Source organism: Lutjanus erythropterus, chromosome 9 (genome assembly GCF_056507025.1).
Source record: "Lutjanus erythropterus isolate fLutEry1 chromosome 9, fLutEry1.hap2, whole genome shotgun sequence".
Classification (NCBI taxonomy): Eukaryota; Metazoa; Chordata; class Actinopteri; order Lutjaniformes; family Lutjanidae; genus Lutjanus; species Lutjanus erythropterus.
This window is the reverse complement of record NC_139325.1, coordinates 42,097,501-42,125,000: the sequence shown is the minus strand read 5'-3', so window position 1 is coordinate 42,125,000 and position 27,500 is coordinate 42,097,501. Positions and strand designations below refer to the sequence as shown.

The window sequence follows — 27,500 nt, the reverse complement described above, 5'->3', positions numbered from 1 at the left end:
TTAAATAAATTGATTTCCATGTAGTGTCAGACTTGAAGTCACTTTTTGTGTAGTTCTGCAGTTTTCACAGAAGAAATAAACTGGAGACATTGAGAGTGCATTAAGTCAATTAGTCATTTTCTCTCACCTTATTTACAACAGCAGTGTTGCTTTTTGCTTTAATAATTTTGTTATATTCTTCAAACCTCTCCATTATAACAGGCTGTTCCTCTTGACTGAAGTGAGCAGCACACAATCAGTTCATTTTGTATGGAACAAGAGTCAAATGATGCACTAAAACCCCTTTTTGATGGGAACGCGTGCAGAGTCTGAAGAAGAAATTCAGGGTTAACAAAGAAAGTTGAAAACCACCACTGTGAATCTTAATCGTACCCATTACCTCTGACTGAAGTTTACAGTTTTGTTTGTTGTTGTTTCACAGTACAACCCCCAAGTGGTAAACAGGATGGATAACAACTGGATGCACTGGCCTTACACCAAACAACATTTCAAGTGCTTTTATTGTTGCAGACAAATTCCCAATGTCGGAATAAATTCATGGGACCTTTACCTCAGTTAGTCGGTGCCCCTGTCACCAAAGTCATTAGGGTTAACCTTAAACTAAGCCTAAACCAACTTAGTGTGTATTTTAGAAGCGATGGACGTTTGTTTTTGGGACTTCGTTTGACAAATTGGTTTATGGTCCAGTGGGACTCCTTCTGGTTTCAGAATAATGGGCTTTAATAGGCAGTCCCCAAGAGGTCAATCAATCACTGTTTTTAATTGAATATTAGCCAAAAAACACAAAACAAAAAAATAAAATATACAAGAAATAAAACCAAAACCAACCAAGATCATCAGCAGCATATGAGCAACAACTGTGCAACTCAACATGACCCAAAAGGAAAATTTGGATATCTGATTTAATTGTTCTTTGTCTCAGCTGGATATGCTTGACTAACACACACACCACCTGCTAAAGTGACTGAAGAAAGTTTGAGCAGTCACTACACAGAGTCAGGTCAGGGGGAACACACATCAATGGAGGAAACAGATTTTGACACAACACCTGCTCTCTTTGCCACAGCTGCACAACAGTGATACCACTTGGAAAAGCTAGGAGGTTGAAATCCACAAGCAAAAGAGTATTTTCTGTTTAGATGGTCAAAGTGTCAAAAGGAAACCTTAAGGCGCTTTCCAGATCTGTTTTGGAATTTTGCACCGTGTACAATACAAACTGTTTACTACCAAAGGTAGTCAAATGTCTCTTAAAGAGCTCCAAGTGACACCAAGGCTTTGACTCGATTTAACCCCAGTAAAATGCTTCCGTTTTGTGGGTAAGTTTCAGCAACTTCCAAGAACGAACTCTATGATTTCCAGTATGATAATGAGTCAGTGTTTGCATATGCTAAAATATGCAACTCAGTAGAATATTCAATAGATATGAAACAGTTTAGCAAAGTGCAACAAAACTCAGACAGTCTACAGATCCAACCCAGAGGACATGAAGCTTCATAAAGTGCTGCACTCGTTTCCGGGAGGCCTCCATGTCCACGTCCATCAAAAGCCAACCACAACGCTGTGGCGAACCATTTGTATTCATCCGCTGTTCCAAAAGCAAGACAGCCAGATGATTCAGCAAATCTCTCTAAACACAAGCCCGGGCTTCTTAGGGGGCAGATTTTCACTTCTCCCAGAGACTGAATCACAAGGTTTATAAACTGTCACCCTGCACAGTAACACTGCTACTCCAGCTCACACTGACGCAAAATGCTTCTACTGTCACAACACCCTAAATGAACTCTTATCACCGAGCTCGAAACACTGAAGAAGTTAATTATGCTGGTCTACATCAGACTGCAATAGACTGTAAATTCTCTGTTTTTATTCATCATACAGTTCAACACTTAAAAGACAGTAAAACGTCTTTCAAAACGTCCCTTTGTGATTTTTTTCCCTAGACCTACTTAATAAATCAATCAGGTTTTTCAGGACGTTCAAAACCAGAATAAAAATGTAATAACTACACTTACACCCTCAGAGCTTGCCAGCCTTCACTAAGACCCTTTAAATCCACGGCAGAAGGTTCAGTTCAAGTTGGCAGGACTTTTTAGTGTCGCTGGAGCAAGACAAGAATTATGCCGGTTACTGCTTGGGTAATTTTACTGCACATTAACGTCACAGATTTAAAGGTCAGCTGCTACAAAGCGCTCCAAATCAAAGCTGAGTCTACATGTATATAAGTAAGGCTCACTTAAGTAATCATATGAAAACAGAAATATTAGTAAATTTAAAGTCAGAATACGGCACTGTGACTTCTGTCGGGCTACCAGCCTCGAGTTGGTGCACTGACAGATGGAATACAGGATCAGTGGCATTTTGAGTTTCATGCCTACGCTTTGATATTTCATTGGCTTCATTCTGTAGGTACCAAGGTTGTCATTTTCATATTTTTAGGCTACTTTTCCAGTAAGTAATACCACAGAAGAGGCAATGCATATGAAGATGAAACATAAATGCATTCCTTTAAAGTGATACACATTCTCACTTTTTCGACTTGCATATTTGTAAAGTTAGTATTTGCATTGAACACGAGTGCACAGAGGAAAAATGCACATCAAAACACCCACAGATTCAGCTCTGCAAAATTCTCAAACCAGAAAAATCCATTCAGCTGCTGGACATCCATCCATGCCTCTGCATTTTTGGTTGACAATGCTGCAAAGTGCTGCTAATATAACAACATTTTTGTGTTGCGTATTTTAAGTATGTTTTGACAAAGTAATGACAAGATGAGAGATGAAAGTCACATCACATGACATTGTAACTCCACCTCTGCATGCAATATCTTTGCAAATACAACATTGTACAATGTGCTGTTCACATATTGTGAAAAAAAGAAAAAGTCAGAAAAAAAGAAAGAAAAAATTAAATCTAGATTTCTCTTTTAAACTTGGAGACAAGTAACTATGGCATGGTTGAAATGTTATGATTGTAACATCTGCAAGGCTGCCAACAGTACACATATTCAAAACATACATACAAACACAAAGAAGTTTGAGGAACCAGAATTGAAAGAAAAAGCAGCTTCCAAACATTACGTTTCAGAAAGATGAGCAAGCTCAAGTTGTTTCCATGGATATATTAAGGAGAGTGCACCTATCATGTGAGTAGATTTATTATTTTATTTGACTAATGATCAACCTACACACTTATGCTTTTTGTTTATTTGCTAATACCTACATGAAGACATGAATAATGTTGTCAATGTGAAGGTGCGCCATCACAGAGCTTACTGTATTTTCATTTGTTCTAAGGTGTGTGTGCAGGTGTGCTGTCACCTGTTGACCTATATATTTTTCATCCATGTAAAGGTGCACTGCCACATGTGAGAAGGTGTGCTCACAGATTTTATCAGGGAGGCGAGGTTATCACCATCTTGGCCTTGCTATTTTGACTCCTCCTCTATGTCACAGTGGTGCATTCAGGTGCTGTTGGTCATTTTAAAGCTGCATGTTTTCACTTCCTCATTCATTAATGACATTACCTCAAATTACATCTGATTTTGATGGGCAGGGCCCGGTTTGATAATCTTGCATTGGGGCCCGGTGATGACACGTTACACCACTGATTAGAACGGTTATTTCACGTTCCCTTTGGCAAAATATGTGCATGGTACCAAGAGAACCACTTCTGTCATTACCCCTCTATTGCAATTCCAAGCCAGCTGAGCTGATGCTATTATCATCTGTGAGACATTGTCTGTTTCCAGGTTGTAATAAAAAACGTGTGCGTAGCGAGATTGTCTGGATCTGTTGTTTCCCGACTGGAAAAGTGAAAGTGTTTAGCCCTGAAGCCCTGCAACAAGCCTGCCTATATCAAAGAGTAATGCCTGCAGTGGAAACGCAAAACAGATCTAGGATAAAGGTACACATCGGCACAGATTCAGGGCTCAACAACAAGGATTGCCTGATTGTCCGGTGCAAGTAATATGCTACGTTGGGTGGGTGAACCTAGCAACTGTTTTTTTGTTTTGTTTTTTGTTTTCTTTTGGTAGCAGAGGGGTGAGCCATCTTGCTTCTGTGAAATGCGTGCAAAAATGGCGCTAGGGAAAGACATATTTTGTGAGTGCAAGCGACCATTTCAATTATCCTGCAAGGCAAACGAAGCAAGTTCATCTTCAGTGGCACATCAAGTTTCTGAAAAACCTTGGTCAGACCCATCTCTACATGTATTCTGGGAATCAGAAAATTCAAACTGTGTATAAACCGAGATTGCTTTCTTGTGCTTTTTACTTGTTATCTCAAGGTGGTTGAAATGCAGATGTTATGTTGAAAGATGAGGAAAAACATTTGCCTTAAAACACAGACACTAAAATAATGCAGATAGATCATTTCTCCTTTTGTTTTAGTCTTCCTGACATGACAGATTGGAATGACTCACTGTGTTTGTCTCAACACCAAACCACAGTCCAAGTCTAACACCTTTTTTTCTTAAGTGATTTGTCTTTATTGTCTTTAATTTATGGTGTCAGTGTGTTTTATCTTCCTCTTTTTAGAAGGGAACATGTAGCCTGTGGGTTGAGTGGGAGAGTGGATGGTGGGATGGTGTCAGAGAGGGAACAGGGTAAAGGCGGTGTGGTGAGACAGAACAGGACGGGAAGGTTGGCAGGAGGTTGAAAACCTAGGATGGTGCATTATTTATATCAAGATCTTGAAAACGTATATGAGCAGACATTGAAAAAAAAGGTGCAGTATGCCTGGAATGCAGCATCGGAGTTGAAATACACAGTTAAAATGTTGCATGAAGGTCAAACATTGTAAAGGGCACTAGAACATTATCTCAAGCGAGTCTGTTTCATCACAATTGTCTGCTAAGCTGAGATGGCTGAAGGAATAAGTGAGACCTACAAGGACAAACTGAGGAGAAGTCGCCGTATGTTTGAACTGCTATTGCTGAAAAACTGTTCAGCCGAAGTTAACAACCAATCAGCTTTGGAGTGCTGCGATTTTTTTTGTCTCCCTGCGGCTAAGTCATTCAGATAATAAGGTTTCTCTCAATAACAGAGTAGACTTAGATGAAGTCAATTTACAATTTGAACACAAAACATTAAAGGCCAAATTCATTAATGGGGATTATCACATCGCATTCTGGAGAGGTTAATGAGGGAGAGAGAGGCAGGATGTGAATGTTTTATTTTTGTTTGCCCACAACGACATATATTAATGGAGGATTAAGGAGGAGGCTCGTCCCATAATGTTATGGGAATTAACTGGAGTGTCCTCAACCAACATCCAGCTGTCCTGATCCTGACATTACAATACTGTTGGCCATATTAGAATTTAAAGGAGAGCTTATTAGTGTCATCTCTTTAATAAGGCAAAAGCTTTGTTTATGCTAAAATATACGTAAATTTCAGCCAATTCATCATTGTTAGGGTAACGTTAAATTTGCTATCAGCCTCAAAAATCCAGTATCATCTGTGTTGTAATCTCGATTAATTGTGTAAATTAACTAAAAGAAAAATCAAAAACTTCCACCACAACTGGCAGATTTGCAAGGTTTTTAACCCTTAAACAGGAAAGCACATATAAATATTTTGGGAAATTAATTAATTTCTATTTTCTAATGTGTATAAGCTGAAATAAAGTTTCCTGATTTTTTTTTTTCCAAAATATGACTTTTATGATTTCCACTGTATCTCCTGAGATACAACAACTTAAACATTTTCCCATTTTTATCAAATAGTTGCGCTATACTTATAAATCATATATAAATCATTTTAGAAACACTTTCTTTCTTACAAGTTTTGCCTAAAAACTTTGAAAAGTTTAAAATAAAAGACCAACAGTTATTTGCTTATGTTTTGAATGCTAGAAACAGATTTTTACCTTTGAATGAATTACAAGCTATTAACATTTATAAACAAAACATTTTTCCCTGTTTTCAGACTACCAAATGCCCTGAGGTTCCACTACACTAAAACTAAAATGATAGCTGAGGAAACAGGAAACACTGCGAGCATCTTGACCACTGACAATGTGAAAATATGAGTCGAAGGGTGAATTAATCAATAATACATATTTAAGAGTAAAATTAAGAGTTATCAATATTTCACACCTTTATATTATTGGCTATCTGTAGTAGTAAACACCAAAATCTAATTAGCAAACATACAAAGTCATCCTTAAAAACTATTTTCTAAAACAAAATCACTCAAGTTAAAAGCCCTGTTTCTCATGATATAAAGTTGACCCACAGAACGCCCTACTCATCCTTCCAGCCTGTCAAATGGGTCATGGGTCAAGAGCTTGGATGTGACAGTGGAAGCTTTGGCTGTTCAGAAGGTTAATGTTTTGGCAGAGAGGTGATTGAATCGCTCCCAGTAACCAGTGTCATGTTTAACTTTTCAGGTTCAGAACAAACTAAACTGAATGAAAACTGGTCCAGAGTTAAGTGAGTTACAGTGAGTTTTGTATTGAAGTCTACATGTCTCATGTGTTTACTGGCAGACCTTCAGCGTTCCAATATGGCGACCGTGCAGATGCATGGCGGCAAAGTTTAGTGGGTCATAACAAATCTTGCATGGAATTAATCTCCAGCTACTCAGGTTCAAGAAGAGACCAAACTTTTCTATGAATGTCAGTCAGGGCTCACAGCGGTCGGTTAAGAGGAGTGAGGAGTCAGCAGTCGTATAAAGCAGTCGGTAAAATGGGTTTTACAAGGTTTTTCAAAAATTGTGAATCACTGCCACCAGAAGAGGTCCTTGACCATACAGACATAAATGTGCACCAAAAATATTAGACTGACAGTTCCAGTAGTACGTGAGATCAGCTGTCTCACACACACATGCACACACAACCCAGCACATGACATATATTACAATTTTATAATAATCCTCTATGACACATATTAATGCTGTCCTTTACTAATAGAAAAAAACTGTTTGCAACCAAACATAAACCAAACACAATAGGAAGACAGATTTTTTTGTCAAGTTAAGAAAAGTCATTTTCCCCTGTCACAGTCATGAAATGTTAATTAAGCCTCGTATTTGCATAAAATGCTTAGGCTGCACTGTAATTAACCAGCAAAATTAATGTGTTCATTATAAGTTAATTACCTCCTCAACTTTAAAATGTTTCCTGGAACATTTAAGGCACACAAGAGTGGATGAAAAAAGGAAAATGATCTGCATTGCTTGATGTGTTGTGACAGCAACAGAGGGGTGAAAACCTATCGAGGCATTGTGTGTTTGAGTAATCGCAGATCGACTGTAAGGCCCAATATCTTCCATCTGAGTGTGTCACTACATCAGGCATCCAGCTGGGACTGTTGTCAAATGTCTCCATTCATCAATATCTGGTGAAAAATGCAGGCTTTTACCCCACTGATGAATAATGAATCGTGGCTGACGACATATTAGTGTTGTCACAAACACATGGATGGGTGTTTGGCAGCTGCAGCAGCTGCAGCATCTGCAGTTTAATCTCCTCTCAGCACATGGAAATATTTTGAACTGTCACCATTTGATTCTATTGATGATAGCGAGGTCATGTCTCTCAATTTTGTGAAAGACACAATTCATTCATCATTTTGGAGAGGAATGAATGGTCCTAAATGTTGCTCAATGGAAGCCCAAAGCAAGAGGGAAATAAAGACAGAAAAGATACAGCAGCCTGGGAATCAATATCGCATACCAGAACATGGCTCTTCTGCTAAGTGCAAACACAGACACCTACATTATTTAAGGTTTATTTCAAAATAAGACCATCAATGACGGGGATGTATGGAATCGTGTTATTTTAAGATGCTTCGTACGAGACAATCCTGTTTGTCACACTACTGCAGAGGTGGCACCCTAAATGTTGTTCTCACAGAATGATAATAAAATATTCTGCTGCTGATTGTGAGTGATAATGCACCCCCCCCACACACACACACACTATTAGATGTGCTGAGGTTTGGTCACACTCATTAAAAGTTCAACCCAACTCAACTTTGGCTGCGTGTGCCAGTGTTGACACAGCACTGAATGCAAATTTCAAACTGGAACAAACAATAGAGATATTTATTAATTAAAGGAATATGTAGACATTTGAGGAAATACACTTATCTGCTTTATTGGCATTACATGAGAAGATCAATACCTGTCTCATGTCTGCAAGGTAAACATGAAGCTACAGTCAGGAGGCAGCTAGCTTAGCGTAGCACTGAAATGCTAACTGTCATGGTGACTCTGCTAACCAGAGAATGGCCAGCACATGGCCTCTCATAAAAAAAAGCTAAACGCTAAATGTTGACTGCATTGATATATTTTTAATTTGATCCTTTAACAGACTTAGCTATGTGACTAAATTTCCTCATCAGTCCCCTGGCTGTAAAAGTAACGATTCAGACAAGGTTACAGAGATTAAAACATTAAATCACACAAAAATTGAAATGCAATATTCTGCGCTTGGTGTTTTATGGTTAATGATCACATTACTGGTTATTTTTTAGCCATGATTTCAATTGTGATTTAAAACTAGAGAGGGTGGAGAACTGTCTAATTATGGTGGGTATTGTGTTCAAAAGGTTGTGGCTCTGATGGAAAAAGCTGACCAGCCATAATCAGTGGACTTCCAGTGGTTACATTTGTACACTTTGTTTTTCTACAATCAAACAAATGAGACATAAAGTGTTAATGAGGGAGCTTTAGAGGTGCTGATGGACAGATTTTATTACAGGATCCAGAAAGATAAGATCTGGTGCAGTTATATTATCTGTAAGAAGATGCAGTAACTAGAGGTTTGACATAAAACCTGCAGGTTATTATACTGTTGAACCAGGCTAGCAGTTTCCAGCTAAGCTAACCAGCTGCTAGAGGTAGCTTTTTTGAGTGCTATCAATCTCCTCGTCCATTTCTTGGCGATAAAGCAAATTATTTCCCAAACTGTCAAACAATTCCTTTAGATTTTGGGAACAATTTCCACTGAGCTCAAGCTGTACACTCGTACAAGCCAAAAAGATTATGGGCTTTATTAGTTAATTAATTTACTTTTTTGATAATGTATAATCTTTTCCAGGCATGCTCCAACTAATACAGTTACTATAATATCCAAAACAAGAAGCTGCTCAGTACAAGCACAGTGCAGTCTGTTGTCCACTGCAGCGCACACACCTCCAACACGTCATACCTTTAATGTGTGACAGAACACCACAATTTGCACCATTCCAGTTCAAAATACCTATAAACAGATGATGTAAATCGAATGTGAATAGATATTATTTTCATACAAAGACTCATTAAACAATCTTTGTGCACACTAACCACTGAATTAGTATCATCACTGAACCTTCATCAGCTCAGTGTTATATGTCAGGGATTTTATAAAATAGGTCATGTGGCTCCCTGCAGACTTCATCCCTCACTGTGGCCTTATGACAACCTCCATTTGCTTTTTTGTTGATCTGATAATTACTAATTGCCCGGGGCCCATTAATCTCTTTTGGCTCTTTGGGCGTAGTCACCACAGATGGCCCATAATGGTGTCAGTGCAGTATAGCCTGTAGCGTGGCATACTAACATATGTGAACGTGTTTACAATGCGTTTACACATGGGCAATGTGAACTGGCATCGCTATGTCAGCATATGTCAAATTGTGGCGGGACCACGTCAACTGATGTGTCAGTGCTTGACCGCTTCGAGGTCACAGAGCCACTCATGTGAAAACTGAGGCAAATATTTATCCAGATGAATCAGCACAACTGTTGAGGTGGCAGCGACGGCAGAATCATAGACTGAGGACGTCGCGAGGGAGGCCCTTAAAATAGCTGAGTGAGACGGAGAGGTGGAGGGTGAAGGAAGAGGGAGAAACTGAGCGGGACATTTGTAGAGAGCCCAGAGAGACTGAGTCAGGCAAAACAAACAGAGGAAGCCAGCTATCAGAGGGTCAGTTTCACAGAGCCCAAGGAGACTTTGAGAGGACAATACAGCAATATAAATGCAGGGTGGAGAAAGAGAATGAAGAGTAAGAAAAGTTTAAAAGCACTGAGATGAAAAGACGACTGCAAAAATAAAACACAGAGAAAGCTTGACAAAGAAATAAAGAGAGAACTTGGAAGATATTCATGATTATCAAGGTACCATTAAACGAATTTCAGTTCAGAGCAAGATAACTGGTAAATCATCAAAACTGACAAAAGAATAGCTCGGCAAAATCTGGTAGAAAGAAAACAGCTGCCTTAAGCTCTGATCAGATGGCATGCTTTTATCTCTGCTGAGATGCAATGTGCTGCTGTGAGCGTTGCTAGTAACAGAGAGAGTAATGGCTCAAAGGATGCAAAGAGCTTTACATCACTGTGGTTGCTATGCAACTATTCTATTATTCAAGCAAGCTAACCTAAAGTAATATAGGTGATGATGTTTCTGAGAATCAAAAAGGGGCGAGAAGGACAAGAAGTTGGATAAAGTTTAAGGGAAGGTTCAAGTTGTTTGAGGTGGGGTTATGAAGTATTTATCCTGGTCAGTGTCTTACCTACAGTAGATGGGGATCAGCAAGTTCTCAGTTTGGACAAGCAGCGGGAGTATCGATATAGAAGGCTAAGCAATGTACCGCTGTGGATAGGATCAGCAACAAAATCGTATTTTAGCCACCTACCAACAGGCCCACCTGAAAAGATCAATAGAAATTTGAGTGTACGCTGTATTTAGGATATTTTCAAGGCTTTACCGTGCTGCTGGACAGCCTTTGCCGACAGGAAACTACAGTTACATAAGCCAAATATTATTCTCATCAAAGCAAACAGCTTCCTTTACAATAACACAAACAAACTGTTTGTTTGTGTTACTGTTTTACTTTGATGAATCTGAATTAACCCTGAATTAAGTTACACAATAACGCAAACAAACAAACTAATCAAGCCAGCGGTAGATCAGCATCTTCTGTATTCTGCAAGGTGAACTCACTGTTTGGCTAAAGGAGTCTAGTTGAGTGAGAGAGAGCAGTATTTGCCTTATGTAACAGCAGTTTTCAGTCAGAAAAGGCTGTCTGAGGTCAAGGAAAAGCGGTGAAAATATTTTAACTGTAGCGTACATTTAAAATGATATTTATCTATTTTTTGGTGAGCCTAAAATAAGTTTTGTTGCTGACCTTTTCCACATCAGTACATTGCTTAGCTTCCTAAACCGGTGCTCCTGCTGCTTCTCCAAACTGGGAGTGTGTCAAGCACCATCTACTGTACAATATAACACACTGACAATCAATAAGTACCTCATACATCTATGTCTCTTCAGACACAACCACCAAAAATTCTTCCATAAGTCAGGCCCGTACGCCTTTGAGGTATTTAAATGAACTGTATATCATTTGATTTCATTTTTAAAAGTGAAAATACAAAATACCTGCTGGTTGGACCTTGATTGTAATATTTTATAATCAAAGCTGTTTTGTCTGCTCACCCATCTCGGGATGGTGCCTTCCCTCAACAGGAACGCTGACTGTCCGCCGCAGTAGCTTGTTCCTGTGAGACTCTGAGCGCCTCTCGCGCATCAGCAAAGGGTGTACCTGCACACAGAGAGAGCACAAGGTCAGTACACAAGTGCACACTCCTGACGTACTGCATACTGACGTTCTGTACAGAATATGAACACACAAGTGCAACAGCGGACTCTTTCTCTTTCTCTTTGTTGCATTCAAGGAACCTTTTTGATCAAAATGTTTTATAAATACCCACAATACTGTTAGACTAATAGTTTTAGAAAACAGCTGCGGCTAAATTTATCTTTGAGTCAGTTTATCTAACTGTTATTTGGGAATAGATTGAAATGATTATGTATAATGGGTGCCAGTAGGGTTCCTAAAATTATAAATGAAGTGAAAAACCTTTGATTAAAGCAACTACAGAGAGCAACCAAGTAAATCAAATCCATCCAAGAAATATATTTTAGGTTAATGTGGGGTCACATGCAACCCACACACTACCAGTTACACCATATTCTTTAAGGTCTCAACACATCATTCAACAAAAGTAGAAGCAAAAATGGTTTATCTGGTGAGAGAAAATCTTGACTTTAAAAGCATTCCAAGATATCGTCCTTCACAGTACTTCACTGTATGATACATTATGTCTGATCTGGAGGAACTGAAATCTGAAAACAAAAAGAAGAGGGAAAAAAATGTATACAGAAAAAATAAACCACATTTCACAGCTCCGGCTCAGTCGGCCCCACAGTCCCTGAATTCATAAAAGTGAGACTTGAGGGAAAATAAATGGAAGAATGTGCCACACTAATCAGAAACACTGGTCCTTTTGAAACATCATAGTTACACTCAGAAAATACAGCGTACACTGTAAAGTACAGACCTATAAATCTTGACTGAACACCAAAGCTAGTAGTTTGTTGGAACTGGGCCCCAGAACACCAAGAAGCACACAAAGAAAAAAAAAAAAGACTGCAAACTCATGATGACTTTCTTTATAAGTAACACACTGTTATGCAACAATAGATGACAGCTGAGTTGTTGTATTAGACTGCATTATTTTTTGCTAGGTGTACCTAATAAACTGGCAACTGATTGCAGGCAGCATTTTAGCCTCTTTTAGCTGACTGGTTTTATGTCCAGCAAATTAGCAGCAAATTATTAGCAATTATTCAGCAGCAACGGGCAGCTTTTTACAGAAAAAAAAGCCCAGATAAACCATTTGTACCCCGTCCAAAGATTTAAAGATGCAAATATTTTTCTCTGGAGTTCATTTCATTTCGTTTATTTAGCTCATTTCAGTCCAATACTAATTTCACAAAACAGATGGTACACGAATGCAAACAACTTATACATGTTCCATGATCGAAAACAGAGCAGGAGGAGGATGAATCTTATATTACCTGCCCCTTTCTTAATAATAACCTAAATAGAGATGGTCTATTTACACATATCACTTAGAAAACTTCAATACTTCATACAGATGCAACCATTGACCTTAATATAAATATCACTCAGTAAGTGCATAATTTGGGTTCACCATAAAACATGTCATAAAAATACAGCCTGTCCACACATACAATCAAAAAAACAGGTATAAAATAACAATACACACATTATCTCAGCTACATATTCATAATAATACAACTCAGAATACCTGCATCTACACTATACATATGTCATATTAATCCTAATTTCAATAATTTACATTAATAGTACTTGGTAAAAGGATTTCTTGTAGATATTTCTGTTTGCCTTTGGTAATCTATAACGTCTTCCTGAAGGTTATAGTTTAAATTTACTCTACAACAGATGATAACTGTCATTAATTCCTCCTTAAGAGTTCATCATACCTACCACTTGGCCACTTTTATGATTTTCACCATCAACAGATGATTGGTTTTATATCCTAACTGTCATTTACATTTTTAAATTCTTCTTTAAAAAGTCTGGTATCAACTGTGATAAGCTACACTGTGCTGTTTTTTCTGTGGACATGCAGCGGATGCCACAAGTGGGTGAGGGTGGAGAGAAAAAAATGCTCAATGCTGGAAGATTCTACCTTTGATTTTGCTTATTTCAATTAATTTTTGGTTTAATATTGAAATTGCAGCACAGCTAAAAGTGACTGTATCAAACATGGATGTAGGTGCGGTCCTCTGAAAGTGAACTGCAGTCACAGTCTTCTATGAATCTTTACGTGACGTCAAGCAGTCTGTGGAAATGATTGCCGCCTCGTCTGTGCTCCGCTACAAGACCGCTGTGCCTTTGAGTGTGTCCTACTGAGACTAGCGACTAACAGACATGCAACATCGGGACATAAAAGAGCTGGTGTGAACACAGAGAACAGTGTCAGAAGGTGGGACTAACTGCAGAGCAGCACAGGATAGTGCAGCCTGGGGGGCTTTGGGGCGAAGCCAACAACAGTGAAGGACACTGGCAGGTCACACTGAGCCATATGTCCCTCAAGACAGCTGAGTGCCACTCACTCTAAAAGATGAAAAAATGCCAGCACGGGTGTGTTTTTGTGCGTGTGTGTGTGTGTGTGTGTGTGTGTGTGTGTGTGTGTGTGTGTGTGTGTGTGTGTGTGTGTGCATTGCCTGCATCGTACAACTATTTTGTATGTGCAGATGTGTGTCCATCAAAGCGAGGGCTCAGGGCACATAAAAATTTAATGCAGACACTGCTCCACTTCAAGCTACTAATATTCTCTACTGCCATGCTACAGTTGTATCACATCGGACACATGAACACACACAGATGCACATCTCTACTGCAATAATCTAGTTAAACCAGCCAAGCAGAAGATGCTTCACATCACAGCATCAGGATCCCGTTTATATGAGTCTTTATATCCAACTTAATCAGGGACAAGCATCATAAATCAACTGCCTATATGATTACGCCCTACTTTGCTGCTTGTGCAACCAAAGTGCACTAAACTATATTGTAATACAGTGATTTCTTGGAACATATTGCTTGTTGTGATGAAATTACAGCACAACCTCCGTGATGAAAAATACATTAAGCAGCATCCATTCTTTATGAGTCCAGCGTAAGAACGCACAGCGCGTGTACGTTAATCTACTGACTTTCCCCTTTGTTGGGGCGATTATGCAATGAGCGGTGGTGCCATTTATCAAGTTTTTATCTTGCTGGTGACCTGTCACTGCGTCTGTTGGTCCTCTCCTTTGATCCAGAATGAAATATTAACTACTGAATGGATTTCCAATTAAATTTAGCTTCAGACATTCATTGTATCCAGAGTAAAGCTGTCCATGTTTAAATGATACAACACTAACATTGGCCAGTGTCAAAAGTACCGAAGCTATAAAAAAAGATCTAAGTGCTCAGTCAAAACCTCAGTTGAATCTTTATTGTTCTGCCTGCAGCGTAACAGAACCAGACAGTGGTAGCCTGGTAGCTCAGTTAGTAGAACGTTTACCCCATGTGCAGAGGCTGTGAATCCTCTGCAGCGGCCGTGTGTTCGATCGCCGCCTGCAGCCCTTTGCTGCATGTTATTCCCCCCACTCTCTCCCCTACTTTCCTGTCCACAATTCAGCTGCCTTATCTAAAATAAAGGCATATAAGCCCCCAACAATATTAAAAAACTAAAACAAGCTTTGTCTGAGGGGAGACAAACAGTCTCAGAACTTGACACCTCCTGTTCTAGGCTATATCTTGTTTACTCTGTACAGAGTTTTCACTCTGAGTGATAATGCTCTATAACTTGAAAAAGTATACTGTATTATATGATACTGCACATTTCCTGGTAAATGTATTGAGAGATGGCTAAAATAACAGGAATGTCTGTTTTAACTAATAAACAAATAAAGGTTGAATGCAATATAAAGTTTACATTACAGCAGTCCTGTTCATTGATTTGATTTACAGCTGCTTAATACACCCAGAGATATAAAAATGATAGCTGCTGTGGTATTAACTGTACAGCAAAGATCTTACATTATTTATATCAATATAACCCTAATATCGCATACCAGTGTGGCATTATTAGACCAGAAAAAAAGACGAAAAAGACAGCCAGTCTCAATCTAAATTCAAGCCTTCTTAGTGCATCCTGCCTCCATTTAAATCCAAGTCTCGTCAGTGTGCACAGCCTTTCTCTAAACCTCTTTTAATTCTCTCTGCCAGATTAATGTAGGAAACAGCAGCGGAGAGTGGCCGAGCACTCTGTTCGACTAATTGAATATGCTTTAGTGCCAACGAGTAACAGTAAACCTGAATTAACCTCACATTCTGCCAGCTCTTCATTGAGCAGGAACACAAATAAAGCCACAGTTGCATACTGCAGCTTTATAGCCTCCATGTTGCTTTATGGTGTTTCTAAATATACGTAATAGGCAAAGTGGTTTCATAATGCCTCGCTGAGCACCGTGCCAGCTCTCTGACTCCATGAGAAAGGAACCAGGAGTGAGAGTATGGAGGAGTAACAAACTCAGACCAGAGGTAATCTCACTGAATGGTTTTGCGGTTATTGGAGGAATAGTAGTGATTTTCAGCAGGGTTAAAGTGATGCTTCTCTCTGTCCAGATTTTCAGCTGTTGCCATGGAATCCAGAGGAGACAAATGGGCTGCGTTTACTTTTATCTACAGTACGAGTTGTGAGACGGTTACAAAATACATGTTTGGTAAGCCGAGGCAGAGGTTTGTGTCCATACAGATCAACACCTTTAAGTCTTTCAGTACTCGAATCTAAATAAGAAAGTGCAAACGTGTTTCATAACAGGAGCTGTTCATAAATAGCTAAAGTCATCTTGAAGGAGCAATATGAAGCAATTCTGCATCCAAAAATGAGTACTGCAGTCCAAATAGTGAGTTGGAGCCACAGACGGTATATTAAATTTGTTGAATCCCTTGGAAATATAAGATCTATGGTTGAGGTGAGCTGTTCCCTCCTCCCCAGACCTGAGGCCGCTCAGGCAGGCTGCAGGAGCGCTGCAGGAGCGCTGCAGGAGCGCAAGACAAGCACAACATTGTAAACTGACAATAACGAGCAACAACAAATCCTACACTCTAAGCTGATCAGCTGCTTATAAATGTTAATTGTCTGCCAATGTCAAGCTAAGCCCGTTATCCTGAAAATAAAAGGCCACTGCTTTGAAAATACACACCGGAGTTTGAGTTCAGTGACTGCCTGCCTCACTGCCTGCCAGACTCCATCACAGCAACATCTCCTCCTGTTAAAAGATTATTACTGATTTCTTATGACTCATAAACAGACATTTACTCATTCAGGGAACATTCAGCATTGATAACTTTCTCATTTTACAGCTAAAACCATCCACTAAAATATGTTTCTGAAAACATTTTAGGTGACAAATAAGTGATGCAGTATCAAAATGTTTAGATATTTCTGATCAACACTGTGTGTTTGACAGTCTGATCTTCAGTTTCAGGAGTCTCTGTTGGACTTTTTATTTCTCTGTGTACTTCTTGGTGTTCTGGGGCCCAGTTCCAACAAACTACTAGCTTTGGTGTTCAGTCAAGATTTATAGGTCTGTACTTTACAGTATACGCTGTATTTTCTGAGTGTAACTGTGATGTTCGTGTCTAGAGGGTTAGACCCTTCATTTGTTAAACTCTTGTGAGATTTGTATGTGTTGTTTCTTCACTGTGCACGTTGTACAAACTAAATATATTTTAGAATGTAACAACACTTTGTTCAAGATCTGGGAAGGTTTAAAAACAGAAAACACCTGGCTATGGTTATCATAGCTTGGTTTAAAATGATCTTGCAAGATCTTTGATGGGTCTGGGGCTCCCTTCTACACGCAAGAGCCAGAGTGGGGTCCACCTGGTGGCAAGATAGTCACTAAAATGTGTTTCTGACAACATTTTAAGCAAGAATTGGGCAATGCAGTAATAGAATATTTGACAATTTGAGTTTTGCGAGAAATGTGAGTTCAGAAGACACTTTTTTTCCCCAAACATGAAATTGAAAAGCATGAATTTGTTTTGGTCTGAGATGCTGATGCTGCACAGTGAACTCTAGGATAAATGACATTTATAGCACCTTTAATCTCTGATGGCATATCATGGTTATTTAATCGTAATTACAGTAAATATTTTTCAGATTTCTCCTTTAAATCCATGAGATTTGAAAAGTTGGATTTTTCACAAGCCAAAGATGTCAACACTGCTCAATTACAAGGAGCTAAATATGGTAATTTTCCTTAATCACATCTACTTGAACAAGAACAAGCCCACTCACTCTCCCCCCCTACTGCTGCCCTGCCCAGTGCAATTCATCACTGACAACTTGACTCATGGAAACACCCAGAACCACAGTTCTACCCCACCCTGACACATCAAGCCCACCAAGAAGCATCCCACTTCTGCGTCCAGCAAGGGGGAAAACACCTGGAGGCTATTTTTACTCCGTGTGTGGCAGGATTTGATTGGTCAGATGTCGCGGTTTCTGCAGCTGGAGACATGACATAACACCAGTTCTGAGGTTGCCATGAGTGGGCACAGGGAGCTGGCAGGCCTCCACTCATCGTCTGCAGAGAGGCAGCATTAGAACAGCACACTGACTCTCAACCACTTCAGATGGTGCACTTACACCTCACACACAAAATTAAAAGAATTATTTAATATAAACAATATACCGCTACTAAAATAAACCTCCGTTGAAAGGCCCGATATGGTGCCACCTAGTAGCTGCAATGTCTATTATACCCCACTCAACAGAACAAACCACACACTCACAATTGTTAAGGCAAGGCTTGAAATGAAATGTTTTTTTTTCCTGCTCCAAACAGCTAAACTTAGGCGCTGTTTGCTCTGCGATGTTTTTTAAATGTAAAATGGTGAACTTTTGTTGCATTTTGGACGTTCGTTCACACGATAGCAGAGTTTTGGGGGCTTGAATTTTTGAAACAAGGTTCCAGGGTGTAATCTTTTGGATGCGCCACCCTTACCCTCGCTGTGAAAACAGTGACGTCATATCTAGTTAAATAGCCAAGGACAAGGAGGAGAACAACAATAGTGGACTACCAAGCTATGTTTGTGCTGCTGTCTCTTCTGAGTTTATTAACGCTCTACTTCATCGTCCATCCAGACATGTTTTCAAGCATGCTTGTGCCATTATGTTCTTGTTTGTTTCTACTCACCCCTCTGTAGAAGAAAGCGTTTGTGCACAGGTGTGTTGTGTTACACCGCCAACCACTGTCCTAGCATGCATACTACATGCTGCACAGGGATCATCTTCACAATGTTGTTATCTGAACTCTGAAGTTTTGTAAAATGCAAGGGAAAAACTTTTGTGTTTTTTAGCGAGATCAGTGTCATGTAAACATGGTGACTACAAGGAACTTTCATATTGTGTTGATTTTGGAGGCCCCTGTGGACAAAAGCGGTAGCATTTCTGTCGACATAACCCCAAAAATATATGACAAATTATACCTTTGCCTGGGAAAATGTAAACACAGGCTCTTCCAGTCTGACTTTAAGGACTATCTGACCAGATGCTAAGCATTAAGAATAAGCTTATAGAAACAGCCAATCTTCTCACTGATGGTCTTGTTTGCTTATGTTGAGCATACAAAGGCTTCAGTATTGAACTGACTATTTCATGGCCAGTTAAAAACTCCTTGTAGTGTGTTTAAAGGTGAGGCAAAAAGCCCTCTGTGATAAATCGAGAGCAAGATACAGTTTTTGGTACAACTGGGGTGACAGCACTTTTGGACAGTATCTCCTCAAAGACATTCATAGTGTATCACTTGTTTGTACTCAGTAAAAGTGATGGAAGTAGTGTGGAGAGTGAAAAAAGAGAGATGTGTACGCACACCTGGCCAATCTCTGGGAGAACTTGTCGGATGGTTTGTTTTGGAAAATTGTCGGATGCAGCCCACCCCAATTCCGATTTTGGAAAGGTGTCTTGGAAGGGTTTTTCAGTTGCTGTTCAACAATCCAAGAAGCACTTAAGTCTGGAGCGTACCGACGCATGTAGAGCCTTACCACTAGTGAGATTTCAGATTTTAAGTTCATCCTGAGAGTGGTGTTGGGAGGAAAATGCCAAGGGGTCATTAAAAATCTAAAGGGCTCCCTGTAAAAACTTGAATCTAATCAGCAAATTTCATGGCAATTTGCCTAAGAGATTTGGATATTTCCTGAGCCACAAGATATGTTAAAATGGACTGATATGTTTGTTGATGTTTGATAGAAGGTGAAGGAGTCATTAAGTCAGGACTAATTCTCTGGGAACCATAAACGTCTATACAAGCTGTGGCTAATACTTGCGAGGATATCTTGTTCTCAACCAAATATTGGATGGGTAGACAGACCAGATGGACCAGACTTTAAGCAAGGCGAAAAAAGCTGTTACAGTCTTTTAAAATGTTGATCCTAATCGTGAATCCGTGGAGTTTCACAAGGATTTCACTCAACTCACAAAATCATTACCAGATGTTGCAGCTCGACTGACGTAGCTGACATGACTCCCTTTCACACATGTACTGCAACCCTGAGCTTAATTAGACAACACCTGAGGATCCGTATGTGTACGTTTCCCTGTCGGCTCCCCAGTGCAGCCTGTGAAATGTCCGATTGAGCCCGTGTGTTCATAGAGCAGGTCATTGTCTGGAGAATTCACAGAGAGTGAGTGGGCGTGTTGATGATGTTTATATCAAAGCACTGTGATTTCTGTGCTGCAGTTTGTGCGTCATGTCCTGCCTCCTGCACACTCTGCCCAGGTGTCACCCCTCGCCTAAACCAAACAAAGTATTTCTAGTAGGTGAGAATACATCTGACTCAGACAACCTCCTGTTGTGTGCCACATGAAAAAAAAAAACATACAAGAAATTCTGCTTTATTATAATGGTAGTGCCTGGAGCTGGAGAGAGGCAGGACAGGCAGGTGGAGGACAGAGGTGATGACATGCAGCTAATGATCTGAGCTGGAATCGAACCCGGGTCACTGCAGTAAGTGAGCTACCAGTGTGTGCAATGTCTGCAGTTTTTAACTCTTTGTTTTGTTTTGTTTTTTCTCATTTGTATGTCTCATGTATGACAGGAGCACTATTTTTCAGATGATAAATTTTAATGTCACGATGTCGACGGTATCATCACCATCCTGCTGCTGCTATCTCTACTCAACCTGATGCAAAGTCAAAAAACTCACAAGAGAATTATTTCCTGTATATATGTGCATGTATATGTTTTTATTTTGTGCTACATTTTCCTCCAATACCATTCTGAATTTAATTAATCGTGTGTATTGTATTTTGTGTTCATTATGAGGGAACTACAGCTGTAATTTCATTGTACATCCCTGTGTTGTAAGGATTTTATACATCACTCATGTAAGATTAACATACCAACCAAGGGTACTGTGTGTGAGACTGACTGTCATATATAGTCATATAAGTTTCAAATTACACAGGAACTTTTATTTTGACTGTCATACAGTATATATTATTACCAGAGGTGGTAGGTAACAAAGTACAAATACTTTGTTACTGTAGTTACTTTACTTGAGAATTTATTTTACAACTTTTTACTTTTACTCTCAATAATGTCTGTACTTTCTACTCCTTACATTCTCAAAACAGGCTCGGTTCTTTACTTTTTATGCATTTGAGGGGAACAGGGATGATGACAGATTGATTAATATTAATATTAATATTTATTTGATAGAGATTATGTTTATGAGCTCTCTTTGTAATGTCAAAGAATATGCAATATGTTGCTGTAGAAATCAAGCTTTGATTGAGGGTGGGGGGGCACATTTGGTATTGTTTGGTTAAAGCAAAATTTGTATGTTATTTTTTTAACAACAATCAATGGACTAATTGATTGTTAATGTTAGCCATGACCAATTAAGTAAAATGCTCACAATTTGGAACCCTAGAGGGAAATGATTGATTATTTTTAAAATGCATCATTGTGCACTGCCTTGCCAATATAAAGGCTGATTTCAATCTAAATGGATGGGACAATAACATCCGTTAATGTATACATCAGGGCAGATCACGCACAACAGACGTGACAAGACGAAAGTCGATGTAAAAGGCGTAACAAGACGTAACAAGATGAGACAGATGAGAGGGAGACTCAACCGTTGAGAAAAGGTGAGGTTCAGTTGGCTTTGCACAGAGGCAGCTGGTAGAAATATCTTTCAGAGGACCAGTTTTTACTTTGTTTCTGAGCAGCTTTCATAACTCATATGAAAAAAGGGGCTATGGTGTCTCACACATTGTGTTAACAGTTTTTTCCTCTTATCTGAGATTTGACAGACGTTCTCGTTCTCTCAGTTCTCTAACTGAAATGACCTGCAGATGAGTGGTTACACCCAAAAGTAAATTACGACACATATTCGTTCTATGAATGAATCGAATGAGATTGTCATAATATCTGTTGTTGGACATTTCATTCAAGGTTCTGGGCCATGTTTTAGGGATTGTTGACACTTGTGGTGCAGCAATCAATTTCATCCAATCTGAAATGGAAATTGTATTCCTGATGGATTTAAGCATCCATGACAACTGTTGTAATGGGCAGAGTTGAAATCGATCCATTTCTGATTCGAATTTTAACAATCAGAAAATTAAAAATGAACATGCTCGTCAATTTTCAGTCAGAAGCAAAACAACTGTGCCACCTTGTACGAGACAGAAGCCAGTCCTGGCACGGAGAGCAGATAGTGGGATGGTGGCGTGGACGAGGGAGGCAGGGAGGAAGAGATGGTGGTAGAGGAAGGAAGAGAGAGGGAGGGAAGGGAGCGCCATTGATCTGAAGCGGGAGGAGGGTGTTTTTGTTCAGCTTGGCAGGTTGAGTTGAGCGATGCTGCAGGCTGGCTTGCCCATATGTCACTACTGCTTCCTCAGGCCCAGCTGTGAGGAACAGGGGAATATGGTGGGACACTGTGTACAGGGTGTGTGTGTGTGTGTGTGTGTGAGATAGAGAGAAAGTACATGTCTGTGTGAAGAGGAAAGAGAAGTGAGGAGAGTGTGTGTATGTGTGTGTGTGTGTGTGTGTGTAAAACTGCAAGAAATAGAGTGTGTAATGTGAGAAAACTGTGCAATCCATTATTTCTTAACGGGGCAGTAATCAAACACTGCTGGCTGTCTAACTCTGGCTCAAATACACACATTCACAAACACATGAACCTGCGTTAGGACACACACACACACACATGCAGGCAGGCAATAACAAGAATTTGGCTGTGCACCTGCGCAAATACAGAAATAAATTTCACCTCAGTCTGGACACACACACACACACACACACACACACCAATGCATCATGATAGGCGGCTGAGCTCGCCAAAAGCATGATTTGTCCTTCAGACTGACAGTAACGTTCTTTCACGGACAGATGTTCCTCCTCCTCCTGACCTCAGGCACTGGCTACAGTGTTTAGAAAACACACAATAATCCCACTCACAGAATTTCACACATAAATTGAGTAGGAGGAAAAAATTCGGATATTGATAAATTAGATAATATTCTACAGAATATAGAATAGAAACAATGCAGGCAGGACAGCTGGAGCATGTCAGATAATAATAAGCATAATAATGCTGGTACCTATACAGAGCAATATATAGCTGTGGCCAATACTGAGCTGGTAATATCAGTCAGCCAATATATCAGTCACAGGCTGACACACAGGCCGTTTTTGGCCTTTTTGCATGCAGAATGCAGTGGATGACTATTTGCTCTTATTTTCATGCCCAAAAGAACTTTGGAGACAACAAATTTCAATGTACTGTATGTTGTAATTTATAGTAGATACAGATTCAGATATAAATATATAGAGAAAAAAGTTTTGTATTGGCTATGGTACAGTGAAATCTGACTTTATGTCCCTTGTATTTGTCTTTGTTATATTAATGTAGATGTTGAAAATGTTTCATAAACCCAAAATACCATGTCATTAATCAACACAGAAAGTACAATATTATCCTCAACAGACCTTTTTCAGAGCAGCCATACTGATATGACATAGTAGGGTGACAGTGATAATAATTATCACTGAGCCTTTCCAGTGAGCCAACATGCAGGATAGCCACACCCTGACCAGGGTGGTCACAAATACACCAGAAAACATCTTACAAACCTGCTCATGAAATACATCAAATTATTCCTTGATTTTGTTAAATGCTCGATTCTGTCATTATAAAATCTGTTATTTCTGTATCGCAGACTGCTGCTATGAAGAACAGACCGTTGCTATGGACACAGTGCTGATCATAGACACTGGAGGAGCAATAACATAATTATTAAATCCATAAAAAATCAATATAAAATTATATTTTGTGGCAAATTGTTGATTTCTTTTGGTACACCTCAGCTTTGCATCAGGGTCATCATCCTGTCGGGGTTTATTTTGCAATAATGACCTGTTCACTGTACATTATCCCTTACATAAAATTCAATGTACTGGTATGAGAAAATGTATTTAATTAAAAAAATACAAGCTAATTTTCTGCATCATAGATTTGAAGTGGTCAGTAAGGATCTTAGATGTGGGTGGCCACATCCAATTCAGGGGTGCATGCTGGGTAGTCAAAGTGACTGTTGACTGAGTGAACAACCAGCTGAAATGCAACTGGGGTAACTGGACAGTTAGACCACAGTGATAAATTCTTTCAGACAACAATAAGACTGTGCGTTTCGCAGATGCCTTTTTCAGGAGCGATTAAATATAAGCTCAATGGAGTAGGTAAATTTCTGAGAGCTCCGACTTCACAAGCAACCAATTAACAAGTGCAAAGACTCAAAACAGAAGCATTGGAGGTCAACCATGAAGAGATCCTGGTGTCATCGTTCCTATCTGAGAACGTACACTAATCAGTCACTAATCAGTATATTTGCCACTTCTGGAGCACACTAATTACTCATTCCCTCTGTTGTATTTTAGTGTCATTCAGTAAGCTTAGTATGCAATATCTGATCATATTTTGATTATATACCTCAATCTTAGGGGAAATATGCACCAAACATCAAAGCAGCTTCTTTCCTCAAGCTACTGGTCACGAGGAACACAAATGAAACAGGAATTTCTAATAAACACTTTGCTGGAGCTGACAGTATGTTTTTCTACAGTTTAAACCTGGGTGACAAAATTAAAAAAACTCTTATTTGAGAATAAAACAACACATTAAATGAAGGTATGCATTAAATGTATTTTAAGTATTTTAAATACACAGATAAAAGGTCTGAAAGGATTTTCTTAAAAATTACACTTTATTTTTTTCTCTCCAGCAAAATACAAATCACAAAATACTCAAAAGTAATCAAATACATATTTTAAATATAATTGAAATACATCTCTGACCCTGACTCTGTTTGTTCTGATTGGAACAGAGTCTTAATTAGTATCACTGTTAACAGCTGTGTTTACCCTGATTTATCTCAGAATGGCTGCTGTGAAAAAGGTCTGTTGCTGTGAAAACACTAAATCCTGATGTAATACAGCAAATACACCATAATATGATGCAAATAAGCAGAAAAGTACGCTGAAACTGTCACCTGAGTGTGCTTTGTTTACCTGCGACAATTATGCAAGTGAAATGCACGCTGAGCAAGATTAAGTGTCACTTTGTTGCAGTTTAAAAAGAGGCTGAATAGTCAGGAGTGAGAGAAGATATTCTGGCTTTTCTGCTGTTGTTCAAAACGTAAGCTGCTGTGAATAATAGCATTAAATAAATATTTACCATGTAAATGTTAGTTGAGTTCATTTATTATATGTACTTGAAGGCACTGAGTGCACAGGAAAAGTTCAACCCACCCATAAGCGTCCACATCCCACAGAGACAGACCTGGCCAAGTACAATTCTTCTTAATAAAACTGATAAATGGCAAGGGATTGCTTTTAAGGTCATCGAGATCTGGCAGTTGCTCTTGGTAAGTTGGCAGGAGACAAATTAGGCCCAGTTTTCCTCTTTCTCTAGGTGCCTCCGAGGTACCGAAGGAAAAAAAAAAACTGTATACTATCTACAGGGATAGGCGAATTAATCAAAACACTGAGATAAAAGCCATTTAAACCCTTGTATGTACAAGTTGACCTTTTGAAAAATGTTTTATTTCTGAGTGAGTGACAATTTTATATTCAAATGGCACGTAATAGTTACTCAAATACCAAGACTCTTCTGTTAGCAGCGCCTCGGAGGTTCAGGTCAGCCATCTTGCTAAAACAATCAACCTTTCTCTTCTTTTCTGAGACTCACTGCCCACCTACATTTATTACATAATTAATCCCTCCGACTCCCACGCGACAGCCACCTGAACGTGTTCTCCAGGGTCATAAGCAAACACACTATCCACCTCTTCATGCACTGTGACAACAGTAGCTACGGGCTAAAGCCACAGAGGTGCTGTGGCTTGTTTGCAGATCGGCTCATGCTCTAATGCTCTCAAATTCAGTGTCAAAGCTGCATGTGGGACCAACATGCAGCTTTGACACCGAATTTGATTTAATGCTCTTACTGAAAAGGAAAATGTACTCAACAAATCTATTTATTTTTAATTGCTAGACTACCACATTTACTTCTTGGTGTGTTACACTGTTGATATTTCCCAGATTTTGCAGGCTAAACAAGGCTTGTGCCCCCCGTCCGTTTTTCTTGCGTAATGCTGGCACAGTTGGGGAAGTGCAGCCAGGACACATGACTTGGGGGACAGGGCACTGGTGCGTGGCGGTGGAATATGAAACTCTGTCACCTCAGATTAATGTGAGATGAGAGGACGAAGAGGAGGAGGAGGAGGAGGAGGAGGAGGACAGGATGGCAGGCAGCCATCACTGCCAGCCCTTTCACTCCCCCTACAGGACAGAAAGAGGCAGAGCAGCCTGTAGAAAGAGGGAACATGAATATTCACAGATCAAGATCTGACAGATTATCTAAAAAGTCAAAGAAATGGCAGGTTGAGAAAAAAAACCTTACTTATTCTCATCGTTTCCTGCATTGATTTTTCCAACCCAGATTTTCCCAAGTGGTCCAGTTACTGAGGAAGTCTTTAACAAGCCTGCTTCATTAACAAATTATACTTTCTGAATCTGCTGCAAATGTCTTTAAAAGTGTAACATGTCAAAATAAGCGAGTGTAGCGATTACAGATCCAAAGACAAACTATAATCAATCATCTGTCAATCTATAAATTAATTTTAAATTCTCATGATGAGACCATTAGTGGATTGTTATTGACACACAATACTTATATAATAATAATAATCATGGCTGAAACTAACAATTATTGACAAGTGCCCTGCCCCCTTCTGTGTTATCACCCCATGAAGTCACGTGACTTTAGTTACATGACATGTGTGCCAAACCTATATAAAATCCTGTTTACCTGATTTTGTTGGAACAGGAAATTAAAACACTGAAGCACATAAAACATGTTATCTGTATGTAGAAAAAACACAAACAAACAATAAATAATGAACAGACTTTCAATGAGAAACATAAACTCACCCCTAATCTATACTAATCCATCAATAATCAGTCCATTACATAAATCCGCTCTCCTTGGCCACCTCTTCTGTGGTATGATTAGACATGAGCGACGGGCAGCGAACATGAGTACATGTTATTGATGGCAGTTTGAATACTGTGACGAGGTCCTGAGGCCCTTTGCCGTGCCATTCATCCACCATCCTCCCCTCTCAACGCAGCGTGATAATGAACAGCAAGGATCTGTACATTATTCCTGAGAGCTGAAAACATTACAGTTCTTGTACAGACTTCATACTCGCCACACGTCTCCCATCGAGTCTGTTTGGTTCTGGACTGATGTATACGACAGCGTGTTACATTACCTGCCAATGTTCAGCAACGCTGCATCAGAGTTATTTAAGTTTTGTATTTTTTGTTTGTTAGTTTCCTAAATTGGTTTACTCCTTTCAGTTAAGTTTTTATTGTTTAATAATGCTTTGTTTTAGTTTTCTTAGATTCAGCAATAGTTTTAGTTTTTTATTAGGACGTAATATGTGATGGTATTTGTCAGGGTCAAGGTTTAAGAAGTTCACTTTGCATTCCAATGCAACTGACTAACAGTCATGTAGACGTCATAGTCTCAATAAACATATGCAC

At 39.3% G+C, this 27,500-nt stretch overlaps 1 protein-coding gene across 5 annotated transcripts in view; it reads right to left on the bottom strand.

Moving 5' to 3' along the window:
- syngap1b (synaptic Ras GTPase activating protein 1b) overlaps positions 1-27,500 on the bottom strand; it is a 217,620-nt gene that overhangs the window by 118,465 nt on the left and 71,655 nt on the right. For all 5 annotated transcript variants that reach the window (XM_084727652.1, XM_084727653.1, XM_084727656.1 and 2 more), the window contains exon 3: positions 11,424-11,529. In XM_084727652.1, coding sequence (XP_084583778.1) covers positions 11,424-11,529 — 106 coding nt within the window. The remainder of the gene's footprint in view (positions 1-11,423; positions 11,530-27,500) is intronic.